This window comes from Chiloscyllium plagiosum, unplaced genomic scaffold (genome assembly GCF_037043375.1).
Source record: "Chiloscyllium plagiosum isolate Xiang-an unplaced genomic scaffold, Cpla_swu_hap1 HiC_scaffold_12, whole genome shotgun sequence".
NCBI classification, from domain to species: domain Eukaryota; kingdom Metazoa; phylum Chordata; class Chondrichthyes; order Orectolobiformes; family Hemiscylliidae; genus Chiloscyllium; species Chiloscyllium plagiosum.
The window spans coordinates 88,014,795-88,030,707 of NW_028270150.1; the positions used below are offsets into that span (position 1 = coordinate 88,014,795).

Consider the following 15,913-nt stretch of genomic DNA (forward strand, 5'->3'; position numbering starts at 1 on the left):
TTTTTCTACTAGACAAAAAGGAAATTCCAACTGCTTCTATCACTTCACCAACTGCTTTATCTGTTTTCAACACATGTCAATTTACCTTGTAAGATTATAAAAACTAGGAATTTAGATAATGTTAGGTTGCACTTAAATGGCTGTTATTGTTAACCTTCTAGCATCAGCTTTTCAAAAGGTGGCCTGTAGGAAAGAGATAGCTCTTCTACATAGGGAATGATAATGGCACAGTAGAAACCTTTTAAGTTCTAATCTTTCATAAACATTGTGAATTACATGCTCCTGGTTAATTCATTGGTAATTAACAGATCTTAATGAAAACTTAGACAACAACGTTTTTCCAACACAGGTCACTTTCTCAATTGGTATGAGGGGATAGGGGTTCAAGGACACCCTCCAGCATCCTCATGTGTCATTCAGGGAGTAACAGGGATGTAGATGTGGTGGGCAGAATCCAGTAACCCACTAAATGCCCTCTAAAACTTGTGTGTATGCCAAAGTATTTTTTTTTTTAGTGATTTCCTTTTGGCTGTCTCTTAATTTTCGTTCCTTAGATATCAGTAAAATAAATCAGGGAGTTTTTCAACCATAGCTGGGACACTTCCAACTGTAGATACAGGATCAGCCATTGATTACTCAAATGTTCTCAAACCATTTTTATTGTTGGCCTCTACAATTTCAAACTTGTTCAAACTGTGAGAACATAAAGGACAACAAGGTAGGACAACAACTTTAACTGCATTTATTTCAATGCAAGAGGCCGAACAGGGAAGGCAGGTGAACTCAGGAAGGACATGATTAGAACATGGCACTAGGATATCATAGCAATTACAGAAATGCGAGAGAGGATGGGGAGTGGCATTTTTGATAAAGATAACATTACGGCTGTACTCAGGGAGGATATTCAAGGAAATACGTCCAGAGACGTTATTTGGGTGAAATTGAGAAATAAGAAAGGGTTGATAACCTTTTTGAGATTGCATTAAAGATTGCACCCCGCCCCCAACCCCAATAGTAAGCAGGAAATTGAGAAACAAATTTGTAAGGATATCTCAGTTATCTGTAAAAATAATAGGGTGGTTATGGTCAGGGATTTTAATTTTTCAAACATAGATTGGGACTGCCATAGTCTTAAGGGTTTAGGTGGAAAGAAATTTGTTAAGTATGTACAAGAAAATCTTCTGTTTCAGTATGTGGATGTATCTACTAGAGAATGTGCAAAACTTGACCTGGTCTTGGGAAATAAGGCAGGACAGGTGACTGAGGTAGCAGTGAGGAAGCACTTTGGAGCCAACGACCATAATTCTATTAGTTTTAAAATAGTGATGGAGAAGGATAGACCAGAACTAAAAAGTTGAAGTTCTAAATTGAAGGAAGGCCAATTTTGACGGCATTAGACAAGAACTTTCAAAAGCTGATTGGAGGCAGATGTTCACAGGTAAAGGGACGGCTGGAAAATGGGAAGCCTTCAGAAATGAGATAACGAGAATCCAGAGAAAGTATATCCCTGTTAGGGTGAAAGGCAAAGCTGGTAGGTGTAGGGAATGCTGGATGACAAGAGAAATTGAGGTTTTGCTTAAGAAAAAGAAGGAAGCATATGTCAGATATAGACAGGATAGATCGAGTGAATCCTGAGAAGAGTATAAAGCCAGTAGGAGTATATTAAGAGGGAAATCAGGAGGGCAAAAAAGGGACATGAGATAGTTTTGGCAAATAGGGTTAAGGAAAATCTAAAGGGATACATTAAGGACAGAAGGGCAACTAGGGAGAGAATAGGACCCCTCAAAGACTAGCAGGGAAGGCTATGTGTGGAACCGCAGGAGATGGGGAAAATACTAAACTAGTATTTTGCATCAGTGTTTACTGTGGAGAAGGACATGGAAGATGTAGACTCTGGGGAAATAGATGGTAACACCTTGAAAAATGTCCATATTACAGAGGTGGTTATGCTGGATGTCTAAAGGTGGTTAATACTCAGGACCTGATCAGGTGTACCCCAGAACTCTGTGGAAAGCTGGGAAGTGACTGCTGGGCCCCTTGCTGAGATATTTGTATCATCAATATTCACAGGTGAGGTGCCAGAAGGCTGAGGGGTGGCTAACGTGGTACCACTATTTAAGAAAAGTGGTAAGGACAAGCCAGCGAACTATAGACCGGTCAACCTGACGTCAGTGATGGGCAAGTTGTTGGAGGAAATCCTGAGCGATAGGGTTTACATGTACAGTAGCGCCTCGATTTACGAACTTAATCGTTCTGGGACTGAATCAATTTTTCCCATTGTTTGGATAGCCTAAGAATGCTTGGGCGGCTGTTCACAACGCACGCGCCAAAGACGAACTGAATGAGATCACACGGGGCCAGAGAGCTTTTGCGTTCAACAAGCGTGTAGCAAAGCAGAACAATGAAACTACGTGGTCGCGCATGGGCTTTTTGTGTTCGTACCTTGAATTTTGTATGTACGTTGAAGCAAAATTTTACGTACAATCCTGTTCGTAAACTGATTTGTACGTGAACGGGGTCGTTTGTATGTCGAGGCGCTACTGTATTTGGAAAGGCAAGGACTGATTAAGGATAGCTAACGTGGCTTTGTGCATGGAAAATCATGTCTCACTAACCTGAGTTTTGTGAAGTTTAATGAGGATGAATGAAGTTTAACAAGGGCAGAGAAGTGGACGTGATCTATATGGACTTCAGTAAGGCATTCGACAAGGCTCCTCATGGGAGATTGGTTAGCAAGATATGTCTCATGGAATACAAGAAAAATTAGCCATTTGGATACAGAACTGGCTCAAAAGGTGGAAGACAGAGGGTGGTGATAGAGGATTGCCTTTCAGACTGGAGGCTTATGACCAGTGGTGTGCCACAAGGATCGATGCTGGGTCCAGTGCTTTTCGTCATTTATATAAATGATTTGGATATGAATATAGGAGGTACAGTTAGCGAGTTTGCGGACGACACCAAAATTGGAGGTATAGTGGACAGCTAAGAAGGTTACCTCAGATTACAACAGGATCTTGATCAGATTGGCCAATGGGCTGAGGAGTGGCAGATGGAGTTTAATGTAGCTAAATCTGAGGTGCTGCATTTTGGAAAGGCAAATCAGAGCAGGATTTATACATTTAATGATAAGATACTGGAAGTTTGGTGAAAAAGAGACTTTTGAGTGAAGTTCATAGTTCCTTGAAATTGGCGTTGCAGATAGGATACCGAAGGAGGCATTTGGTATGCTTTCCTTTTTTGGTCAGAGCATTGAATGTAAGAGTTAGGAAGTCATGTTACGACTGTACAGTACATTGGTAAGGCTACTTTTGGAATATCGCATGTAAGTCTGCTCTCCCTCCTAGCGGAAGGTTGTCGTGAAACTCGAAAGGGTTCAGAAAATATTTACAAGGATGTTGCCAGGGTTGGAGGATTTGAGCTACAGGGAGCGGCTGAAGTGGCTGGGGTTGTTTTCCCTGGTGTGTCGGAGGCTGAGGGGTGACCTTATAAAGGTTTATAAAATCATGAGGGGTATAGATAGGGGAAATAGGCAAGATCTTTTCCCTCGGGTAGGGGAGTCCAGAACTAAAGGGCCTAGGTGTAAGGTGGAAGTAGAAAGATTTAAAAGGGACCTAAGGGGGAACTTTTTCAGAGTGTGGTACGTGTGAAATGAGCTGCCAGAGAAAGCGGAGGAGGTTGGTACAATTACAACATCTAAAAGGCATCTGGGTGGGCATATGAATCAAAAGGTTTAGAGGGATATGGGCCAAATGGGACAAGATTAGGTTAGGATATCTGCCCTGCATGGACAAGTTGGACTGAAGGCTCTTAAATCGACTATCTTTCATAGACTATTACTACCTCCCTTATTATTACTTACTACTCTTTCAGTTTAATGTCCACTTGCCTGTTCCCAGCTTCTGTTCATTATCCTTTGCTTGATACCCAGGATTCTGCTCTACTAAGCCCTCACTTAGAGAGCTGGGTGAGGTGTGAAAGGAACAGCATATAGGATGGCAAGCAGGAGACAGCTAGGGTATCAGGAAAGGGAGACAGTGAGGAGGGTGGGGTTAGGGGGAGTGGTGAGTGTGGGTCCAGAGACGCTGTGAATGAAGCATCAGGAAATGCTTCAATAACAGACTAAATATGTTAAGGTACCAAGCAGTTCTTGGCAGATGCACAGTAACCACATGAGGAAAAAAATACACCATCTGTATAAATACTCTGCTGCCATCTGAAGCACAGCAAAGCAGCCAGAGACTGGTCAATACTATTGCTATTTCTTATTTGCTGTTAAATTACTAAAAGCCCCAGAAGATAATTTGTCCAGTAACGTACATTTTTTGTAGAAGAGAGAAACTGAGGTAAACTTCTGAGGTTTTTGCTGAGACTGAAACTGAGACTGGCCAGCAGATGGTGTCTCAATCTTTGCTTGCTGTGTGGGAACTTCATGGGCTGAACAAGACCCTTTTTTCTGCGGGGATCTCTCTGGATGCAAATAACTGTAGAAAAACAGAAGATTCCAGAGGTGACAGAGCTGCTTCGTTTAAATGAGAAATTAAATTCAGGTCAACAATGTATATATGTAATGAGAATACTCTAGGTTACACGTTTATATCTGCGTGTTTCTACAACTTCAGCATTGAACACTAGCTGTCAATATTAACCACAGAGTACATGGTGTGTACAAATATACTTACAGGTCTGCAGCAGTGTGGTTATGCTGGAATGGTTGTTTGAGAGAACTAGTGGGTTCTGGCTGATCTGGCTGATCTTCCTGTTCTTTTTGTTGTCGGAGTATGTCAAACAAAGGTGAATCCTGAAAGAAACAGGAGTTCACATTAAAAAAAACATTAAACCTAAACAGATCCTTAAATATTTGCATGATGCCATTCAAATAATGCTAGAATGCAAGATGGGAAGAATATTAAGTAGTCTGGGGATCATTCAGGAGAATGGATTAGAATGCTCTGGTCAGATTAACAGCAGTATGGATTGACTGACCTGAAATGCACTATAACATTCTATAACTTTGCGAAAAGGAGAACCCTTTCACCTTGGCCTGAATGCAAGACTAACTCATTAGCTTTCTCACTTGCGAAATTAAACATTTAAAAATAACTTTTGGATAGAAAATATTAGCAGCATAGGTAAAGCACAGATTTTCCAACAGATTAACACAGAAACATTGTAATTGGTTTTCTATTTCAACAGATACAGAAATTCATCTAAACTTTGCATGCCTTCAGCAATGTTTTCATTACATTTACAGAACTAAATGAATGTAAGTGGTAAGGCAAGGGAATTAAAAACCTAGGTGCAGAAGGGAAGAATAGAAACTAAATGATGAGGGAGGGTGGAATGAAAGAGATCTGAAATTAGAGCACTGCTCACAGGAGCACTCTAGTGTAATGCATCAAATCTTCCAAGCAGCCTTGAGGTTTTTGAGCAGGGTGATGCAGCAGTTTGCCTAACAGCAGGCAGGCATGGCCCGAGAATGTATTTACTGAGGCAGTGACTACAGCGGGGAAACAACGAATAAATGGTATCAGACAGCACAGAAGGCAGTCATTTGGCCCATCATGGACTGTTTTAAAAGAACTATTAAAATAATCGCACCCTTACGTATTTCCTGTGGCCCTGCAAACTTCTCCTTTCCAGGTTTGTGCTAAAAACAGCTTGTAGTTATATATAGCAAATTCAGCAGGCTGGAATGCCCAAGATGCTTTCAAATACATATTAACACCAAACACCCAAAGTGATATCATAACGTGCAGCAGAATGTTTGGGTAAAGCAACAGGTTTTAAGGAGTGCCTGACAGGACCAGAGAGAGGTTTAACTAAGAATGAACTTTTAGAACAAAAGGAGCTGGACAGTGGAAGGAGTGCCCACTGATGTTGCAGCAGAGTGATAACTGAGGATCCACAAGAAGTCAGAAATGGAAGTGTGTACGATTGGAAGAGAAAGTTACAGAGGGAGGAAGTGGTGAGAGCATGGAAGGACTTAAAAACAAGGATAGCAACTTTAGCTTTGAGGCTTGGCTGGACTGGGATCCAGTGTAGGTCAGTAAGCATTGCATGTATGAATAAATAAGATTGTTGCGAGTTAAGATACGGGCAACAGCGTTTTGAAGGAGCCACGGGTTACAGGAGTTAGCCAGCATTGCAGTAGTAGTTGGTCTACATATGACAAAAGGTACAGAGAAGGTTTTCAGCACCAGATACACCGAGGCAGAGAGAGAAAGGCGTTACTCTGCAGATTGAAGGGGGCATAGCTTTAAATTAAGGGGGGGGGTAGGTATAGGATAGATGTTAGAGGTAGGGTCTTTACTCAGCGAGTCGTGAGTTCATGGAATGCCCTGCCAGTAGCAGTGGTGGACTCTCCCTCATTATGGGCATTTAAGCGGGCATTGGATAGGCATATGGAGGATAGTGGGCTAGTGTAGGTTAGGTGGGCTTGGATCGGCGCAACATCGAGGGCCGAAGGGCCTGTACTGCGCTGTATTCTTCTATGTTCTAATCTTAGTTAAACGAGAGAGCATGGAGTTAGGTGGTCAGTTCAGCATTAAGTGGATACTAAAGCCTAAACAGTATGTTTATATTGCAGACAATGGTTAGGGGGATGGAGTTATTACTGAGTGAACCGGATTTGTGGTGTGGACTGGAGCCTTGGTCACCTCAACTCTAACTGGAAGAACTAACGACAAATCCAATACTATTATACAAGTAGCGCAACACATCAGAGGCAGAGTTCTACAGAGCAGCTGGTGAGATTAAATTTTTGAATTTTACTACTGTTTATCATACTTTCTGATGGCATGCTCCAGATTATAATAATTAATAGCATAATTATATTCAGATATTGTATCAATTATTCTAATTTTGTATTCTGTTTACTACCACTTTTGTAAACTAAAATATTTTCTCCCATCTACTCCAGAAATAAAACATTAAAATTTTGATCATCTTTATCAAATCCCTTTAATCATTTCAGCTTCTCTAGTCTCTCCACATCTCTCAAGTTACTATTCTCTGTTACTATTCCAGTAAACCTTGTTTGCACCTCTTGGCTTCTTTCGTAAATTGTGGTTCTCAGAATTGGACCCAATACGCTAGTTGGGTCTAATCAAGTATAATATTTGTCTTATAGACATCCTGGAAGGCACCAAACGGCTCTATTTATATCAATGTGTAAGCTACTGTGAAGACAATGATTCGAGTTTGTTTTACACATACAACACAATTTGCATAAATTATTCGCTTCTTTTGCAATACTGTTAAATATGTTCCTAATCCTTTTGCTTCCATATTCTGTAAAGAAATTTAAACAATTACTTTTGGCTTACTAAGAAGTGGCTGTGTAGCATAACAGTCTGATCCTGTTAATTCAGTCATTTTACATTTGAAAACAAACTAATCTAATTATCCAATAGTTTGCTGAAGTTATTTTAACAAAACAGCAGACAAGATATATTATGCTCAAAAGGAAAACCTAATTATAGCCCTACATGGCACAGAATAAATATGCCACTTATGATTCAATGTTTTACAGAAACACAAAATTCAAGGAAAGTTATTGTTAATAAGTTCGAGTACAGGTAGTTCTCCTATAATGCTGTAGTTGCGTTCCCATGCGACACCATATTATACAAAATCGTGTGATAGAAATAATTGGGCCTATGGGAAAAACAAGGTTGGGGTGAACCCCAAAAATATCAGTAAAAGAATGAAACAAAAATAATAGTTCGTCTAAGACAAACAATAACATAGTCGAAGTAAATTTTGACCTGTTCCATAGTGCTGTATAATGCAATTCAACAGAATCTTCAACTGATTACTCTTGATTAGCATCTATACCTGCTGGCTGCACTACATTCTAGTCAGCCTTCTGATCCAATCCAGTTGTAACACTGCACAACTTAGATGTCAGAATGAAACTGCCTTGATAGATCAAAGGCTCAAGTGGCGGTTAGGTCAAGTTTTCAGATGGTTTCACATTGTGATGCTTGGTAATGTCTATCACCTTATTTTACAAAACCTGCTTAATTTATTACCTACTTTGGTACTATATCCTTTGGAACCCCACACACATTCTAGCACCATCATGTGCCATTCCCAAAACAACTCACCACCTCATGGATATAGGAGAAAGTGAGGACTGCTGATGTTGGAGATCAGAGTCAAGAGTGCGGTGCTAAAAATGCACAGCAGGTCAGGCAGCATCCCACAAGCAGGCTACTCAATGTTTCGGGCTTAAGTTCTTCATCAGGAATGAGGCTCATTCCTGATGAAGGGCTTATGCCCGAAACGTCAATTCTCCAGCTCCTCGATGCTGCCTGACCTGCTGTGCTTTTCCAGCACCACATTTCCTGGATATCCCAGAACTGACCAATATCCTTGGTGTAGCATCATCTTTAAAAAGATACTGAGCACCCAGACAAGAGCCGTCATTCTGCAGCTGCCCTTTATGGTTCCTGACATTGGCCCTGGATACGGCAGACAATAGAAAATTGGTGCCTTTGTGGACAGGGACATGGAGATGCTGCTAATGGGAATGGGTTGATATAGAGGCAGGATGCCTTTTTCTCCCAGACCAAAAGAGGACCCCATTCTATTGGAACCATGCCAATCTGGACCAGGGTTGCCATTCAGGCCAGTGCCATCTCAAACATCTGAAGGAATGCATAGAATGTAAGATGATAAGTGGCCTTCTCCATTGTGCCAGTGCCAGTGCCACCATCTTCTCGCTGATACCTCACACTCACTCACTCTCTGCTACTGTACCCACCATTTCCTGCAACATCTTCTCTACTCACTCTTAACCTTGCTAACATGCGACCATGACTACCCCAAATCTCTTCTGCACAGCCTAATTAGCCCTCCGGACATCTCCACACATGCGCCAAAAGTAACAGTATGCCCAATCCACCTTTCTCTCCCTCACCCAGTATGTGCAGAGTTTCCTGACTCTGACCACCCTGAGCAGCTGACTGACCACGTCCAAGTCCCTGTACTGGTACTTTTTTTTTGCAATTGGTTACCACAATAATTAGTCACTGCAACAGACTCTCACGAGTCTGCAACTATACTTTAACAACTTAACATTTTTTTTTAAACATAGAGAGAGAAAAAACTCTTAATACAAACAACAAAACCAAGTTTCAAACTGCTCCTCAACACTGCCCTTTTACTTTTAGTCAATTCCAGTGAAATTTCACTCTTGTCTCAACTCTATGTTTTAAATTAACAGATTGCTCCCAGTTTCTTGTCCTCAGGCTATGGAGACATTTCCACGATGCCTTTCCAAGTCCACCATCACAAACATTTCACAATACCTTTCATGAAGCTCTTCACGAGAAAGCACATGAGCCAACTGATCAGGTGATGCCAGTGCGGAGTCCTGTCCTCCGTGCACCACAACACCTAGTGCCAAGGATAAGTATCGCATAAAAGCAAATGAGAGTTCACTTTATATTAAAAAAGGGTCAGCAATTCACAAATTACACTACAGGCAAATCACATTTAATACAGCGCATTATAGGAGAACTAGCTGTAACCAAACTATTCAAGCAAACATTTTCTTGGAATGATGGCGGCAACGTTGTGTAATGGAGTATTGCATAAATCATATTAGGAACAGCGAGAATAATGTACAATAAAAATCCTGAGTTACTAGAAACATTACCTTCACTTGGAATTCAACTGTTAATCAAACAGATAAATTAAAGATCACAAAAAAAACTGTTAAAAACCCAGCAGCTTGCAATAAGGTCCTTGGTACAAGTCCAAACATGGCCCATAAGTATCACAGATGCCACATCCACCACTTAGTGTCAGTATCTCAGCCACATTTCTACCCTCAAAGGAATTAGGTTTAATAGTCATAAAGATCAGACAACTATCAGGAAATAATCCATTAATTTCATCGAGTAAATTAATCTTCCTCTTCATTTCCATCTTCTTAAAGCCAATAATTCATGGTGTTATATATAAACATAGAAAATAAGTGCAGGAGTAGACCATTCAGCCTTTCGAGCCTGCACCACCATTCAATACGATCCTGGTTGATCATGCAATCTCAAGATCTCATTCCCACTTTCTCTCCACACCCTTTCGCCACAAGGGCCACGTCCAGCTCCACTCAAATATATCTAATGTACTAGCTCCAAACACCACCTGTGAGGGAGAATTCCACAGGCTCACATCTAAGTGAAGAAATGCTTCCTCACCTCAGTCCTGAATGGCTTACCCCTTATTTTTAGAGTATGACCCCTAGTTCTGGACTTCTCCAAGACCAAAAACATTGTGAACACATCTAACTTGTTCAGTCCCATCACAATTTTGTGTGTTTCTATGAGATCCCCCTCATTTGTCTAAATTCCAGCATGTATAAGCTCAGTTAATCCAGTCTTCCCTCATGTCAGTCCTGCCATCCCTTGAATCAGTCTGGTGAATCTTCGCTGGACTCCTTCAATAGCAACAATGCCCTTCCTTAGGCCAGAAGACTGAAAGTGCATACAATACTCAAGATGTAGCCTCACCAAGGCCCTGTATAACTGCAGCAAGACATGGTTACTTCAATACTCAAATCCTCTCACTGTGAAGGCCAGCATGCCACATCATTCTGCCAAAACCAGTAACCAGTCTTTGTGTTAGAGATCAAGATGCCCAAATGCAAAAATGAAATTAATGAATGTTAATGTAAAGAATAAAGCATCATGAAAATTAACATCCTATTGACCATAAAATGGATCAATCAGTCTCCCCATTAGCATGGGAATGGCTGTTTTCACAAGAACATTGATGCTTGCTAATAAGATGCTGTCTTGTTTAATATGATGTGAAGTTTCTTCCTCTATATTCAGCAGTCCAAGAGTCTCCAGCCATTCATTTTCATGGAAGGAGAACTATAAGCTTGCGAGTACAGATGTCAGAAATGCTGACCATGACACTCAAAGTTCAACTCTGTTTAAGTTATGGAAGTTAACTATGTTTAAGCAGTCATGATTCGGAGATGCTGGTGTTGGACTGGGGTGTACAAAGTTAAAAACCACTCAACACCAGGTTATAGTCCAACAGGTTTAATTGAAAGCACATTAGCTTTCGGAGCGACACTCCTTCATCAGGTGATTGTGGAGGGCTCGATCGTAACACAGAATTTATAGCAAAAATTTGCAGTGTGATGTTACTGAAATTATACATTGAAGAATTGATTGTCTGTTAAGCCTTTCATCTGTTGAAAGAAGTGAAACTATCACTGTATCCTATGTGTAAATCACAAAACCGTTTTTTTAAAAAGTTGCATTCTCGGGTTAGCTGTTAACAATGGTGATAGCTAGACAATATGTTGAAGGTGTTGGCCCCCTGTGTTCTCTGTCTATGACCTGATGTTTAGATTGATTCCAATCTAAAAAGTGAGATAACAGAGTTTTACATAAATTCATGCAGTTTTTGAGCTCAGAGTTCTACATGAATGTATGTGGTTTTTGAGCAAAGTGCAATGTAACTCTGAAAGTACCAAAACAATTCACCACACACAATATATATGTGTGCACGTGGGTCTTTGTCTATCTGTCTGTCTGGGGTGGGGGTTGTGAGTGTGAGAAAAAAAGTGTGTGTGTGTGTGTGTATGTAGTGAGTGCAGACTGTCTTAAGTCTGTGAGGGGGTGCATGTGTGGGAGTCTGTGTGTCTATAAGGGTGTGTGTGGGTGTCTGTGTGCGCGTCTGTGTGTATCTGTGTCCGTGTGCATGTGAGAGTTTGTGTGTGTGTAGGAATATCTGTGTGTGTGTGTGTGTGTGTAGTGCAATGGTGATCACCTGTAATGTGACATGAACCCAAGGTTGAGGCCCTCCCTATGGGAACCGAATTTAGCTATCAGCCTCTGCTCACGGTGGACGCTGCAAAACGTGTCAGATTGTGAACATAGATACCACTATTACGCGTGGAAACACCTCCCGTGTACATGGCAGGTACTCAAGTGACTCAGCCAACATTGTCTATCTTATATGTTGCAGGCAGGGATGCCCGGAGGCATGGTACATTGGGGAAACTGAGCAAAGGCTACGACAACGGATGAATGGGCACCGCACAACAATCAACAGACAGGAGGGTTCCCTCCCAGTTGGGGAACACTTCAGTGGTCCAGGACATTCAGCCTCGGACCTTCGGGTGACCATCCTCCAAGGTGGACTTCGGGACAGGCAGCAGAGGAAAGTGGCCGAGCAGAGGCTGATAGCTAAGTTCGGTACCCATAAGGAGGGCCTCAACCGGGACCTTGGGTTCATGTCACATTACAGGTGATCACCATTGCACTACACACACACACAGATACTCCTACACACACACACACGGACACACACACGGACACAGATACACACACACACACACACAGACACAGACACATGGACACACACACGGACACAGATACACACACACACACACGGACACAGACACAGATACACACAGATGCGCACACAGACACCCACACACACCCTTATAGACACACAGACTCCCACACATGCACCCCCTCACAGACTTAAGACACTCTGCACTCACTACACACACATACACACACACTTTCTCACACTCACAACCCCCAACCCAGACAGACACACACACAGACAAAGACCCACATGCACACATATATATTGTGTGTGGTGAATTTTTTGGTACGTTCAGAGTTACATTGCACTTTGCTCAAAAACCACATACATTCATGTAGAACTCTGAGCTCAAAAACTGCATGAATTTATGTAAAACTCTGTTATCTCACTTTTTAGATTGGAATCAATCTAAACATCAGGTCATAGACAGAGAACACAGGGGGCTAACACCTTCAACATATTGTCTAGCTATCACCATTGTTAACAGCTAACCCGAGAATGCAACTTTTAAAAAAAGGGTTTTGTGATTTACACATGAAAGAAGTGAAACTATCACTGTATTCTAACAGATGAAAGACTTAACAGACAATCAATTCTTCAATATATAATTTAAGTTACATCACACTGCAAATTTTTGCTATAAATTCTGTGTTACGATCGAGCCCTCCACAATCACCTGATGAAGGAGTGTCGCTCCCAAAGTTAGTGTGCTTCCAATTAAACCTGTTGGACTATAACCTGGTGTTGAGTGATTTTTAACTATGTTTAAGCAGAAACTTCTTCAGCCAGGGACTGGTGAATCTATGGAATTCACTGCCACAAAAAGCTGTGGAGACCAAGTCACAGAGAATATTTAAGACAGAGATAGATGGGTTCTTAATTGTCAAAAGGATCAAGGGTTATGGGGAGAAAGTGGGAGAATGGTGTTGAGAAACTTATCAGCCATGACTGAATGGCAGAGCAGACTCAATGGGCTGAAGCCTAATTTCTGTTCCTGTGTCTTATGGTTCATTAATGGGTAGATGCCAATGCTCTAACTGTCTGAGAAGAACTTGGCTAGGGGAGCAACAAGCTCTGGAGCACAAGTCTTTCGTACCATTGCCAGTATGTTGTCAGAGCCTATTGCCTTTGCAGAACCCAGTGCTTCGAATAATTTCTTAACATCACATGGAGTGAATTGAATTGGCTGAAGCCTGGCATCTGTGATACTGGGGACTACCGGAGGAGGCTTAGATGAATCATCTAGTCAGTACTTCTGTCTGTAGACTGCTATTAAAGCTTCAGCCTTACCTTTAGCACTGATGTGCAGGGCTATTTCATCATTGAAGATGGGAATATTATGCGTTCGTATATATTCAATGCAATGTCACAATCTGACGATCTATTCATAAAAATTTCTTTAATCTCACCTTGTGTTACAAAAACAGCAAGCAGCTTAGAGGCTTTAAAACGTTGAGGTTTCTCACAAAATTGGAACTGTATTGTAGAGATGGATTCCAATCAATCCTTTGTATGTATGTGAGCTCTTTGAAGAAACCACCTACCCAATTCTCTCACTTCACACTGTCCCAAAGCCATGCAAAACTTTCCTTTTCAAGGAATTTGAAAAACATCCTTTTTAAAAAAAATGCACTTCTGTCATCCTTTCAGGCAATATATTCCAGATTGAACTACATGCTGCATAGAAAATTCTAACTACCCCTTTCTTGATCATTATTTTCAGTAAGTTTAATATTATTTGTTAGCAATCGCTCAATGACTGGATAGTTGCAGACATCTGAAACTGAAGAACAAAATGCCAAACCTCTATGAATTTAAATATTTATACCAGTTATCAAACTAATTATTAAGAATACAAAGGTAGATCTGACAGCAGTGGAAACAACAAGAAAGGAAATGCACATGCAGAAGATTTCAAGACATAAACCATTTGTCCAAAAAATTAATGACAGATTTTATACATAGCAGCAAAAACCACAATTTCAAACTGAAAAGGCAAATTGTATGTAAGTTTGTGGTGAAAAATGTGAACTGCATATTTCCTGTGGTAATGAGAAAAAAAATGCTATTTAATTAGAACGACAAGGCAGCCACTTATGGACTATACTAGCTGCATATTTGTTGCGAGAGAAGCAAAGTTAATGCTTCGTGTCCAAAATGATACTTCTATTTGGAACTTCGTAAATTCATATTGGACTTAAAACATTAACTTTTATCTGTGTCCACGGATGTTACCAGACATGCTGAGTTTCTCCAGCACTTTCTGTTTTCATTTCCAGTCTCCAGCATCTGCTGTACTTGGCTTTTATTTGAGTGGTATAGTTGCTGCTCTGGATTAGCTGGGCCATATTGTACATGATTGGTTTCCTTCTACTTGACTGCAAAAGGCAAACTCACTTTGAGAACCCTTACCATTGCCTCTATCTGAGTTAATTTAATCACAAATGGAATGAAAGCTAACTGTTAATCTATTTCTATTCATATACTCAGTGACTGTTTCAAAAACAGCCCACAAAGATTTCTGCTATGATCATGTGACTAGGCTTGGTTTGGCAATAACCTTCCATATCCTTCCTCAAATTAATTTCCTTCTGACCAAGGTACCTCCTGATAAACCTGGAGTATTCATTACTGTTTTTGTAAGAGATTCTGTCAACACAATTGTCTGCAAGAGAAACCCTTACAAAATGGAGTTACAACTTACACTCAGCTTTCACAACATACGTTAATAACTTTCTACTTAAACCTTGGATTGGATATAAACAACTGGTTAACTGCAATGCAAGCCTTCACCTTGCCCAGAAGGCCTGGTTACCTGGCTCCCACAGTATTCAACACTAATGCCTCTTTGAATATCTAATTTTGAAGCAACAGACAGTTTAGGGGTCAGCGCTGCTCAATATAACAATTAACGACCCTAACTCCAAACTACAAAGGCAAGTCACTGAGCTGTAAAAAGCTCGGCCAATAAAACTTTTCGTTCATTGAAACAGTGAAGTACAAGTTATGCTTCAACAAAACTTCCTCAGAAGAGATTTTTAAAGAGAAGGTACTGCCTAGTCTTTTCAATCAATGGCTAGGCAACCAATCATCCTCACAAGGAAATTCCAGGATGGTCATGCCAACTTTGGTCTTTTACACTTCATCTTTAAAACAAAGGACTTCGTTAAACTGTTTCCCTTTAGTTGTTTTCTTTGGGTTTTAAGCGACTACAAATCGAACTACCTTGTCTGTTCCTGTTCTAAATCTCCTCATACGTGTGACTGTGTTGCAAGGCATTTTCCTTTGAACTAAGAATGTGTGAAATAAACCGGACTACTTCGGGTTTCTAATTTTATCACAACATTGTTTGCGAACTGTAACTTTGCAAAGTCTGCAAAGAGAGGGAGTTGGGGAAATATGCCCACATTAATTTTTTTTTAATGGAAAAATATTCCAATCTTCTTGTTGACAGGTGGTGAAAGTAAGAGAGCTTTATTTTAAAACATAATCGGTCCATGACAGATGCAACATCATTTCTTTGCATTATATTATAGTAATGGTCCAGGTT

General features: G+C 40.7%; 1 protein-coding gene across 1 annotated transcript in view; it reads right to left on the reverse strand.

Moving 5' to 3' along the window:
• The window catches only part of rb1 (retinoblastoma 1), a 197,664-nt gene that overhangs the window by 23,625 nt on the left and 158,126 nt on the right, over window positions 1–15,913 (reverse strand). The window contains exons 18-19 of the mRNA XM_043700386.2: window positions 4,680–4,798; window positions 4,318–4,481 (exon numbers count right to left, since the gene is read on the reverse strand). Coding sequence (XP_043556321.2) covers window positions 4,318–4,481; window positions 4,680–4,798 — 283 coding nt within the window. The remainder of the gene's footprint in view (window positions 1–4,317; window positions 4,482–4,679; window positions 4,799–15,913) is intronic.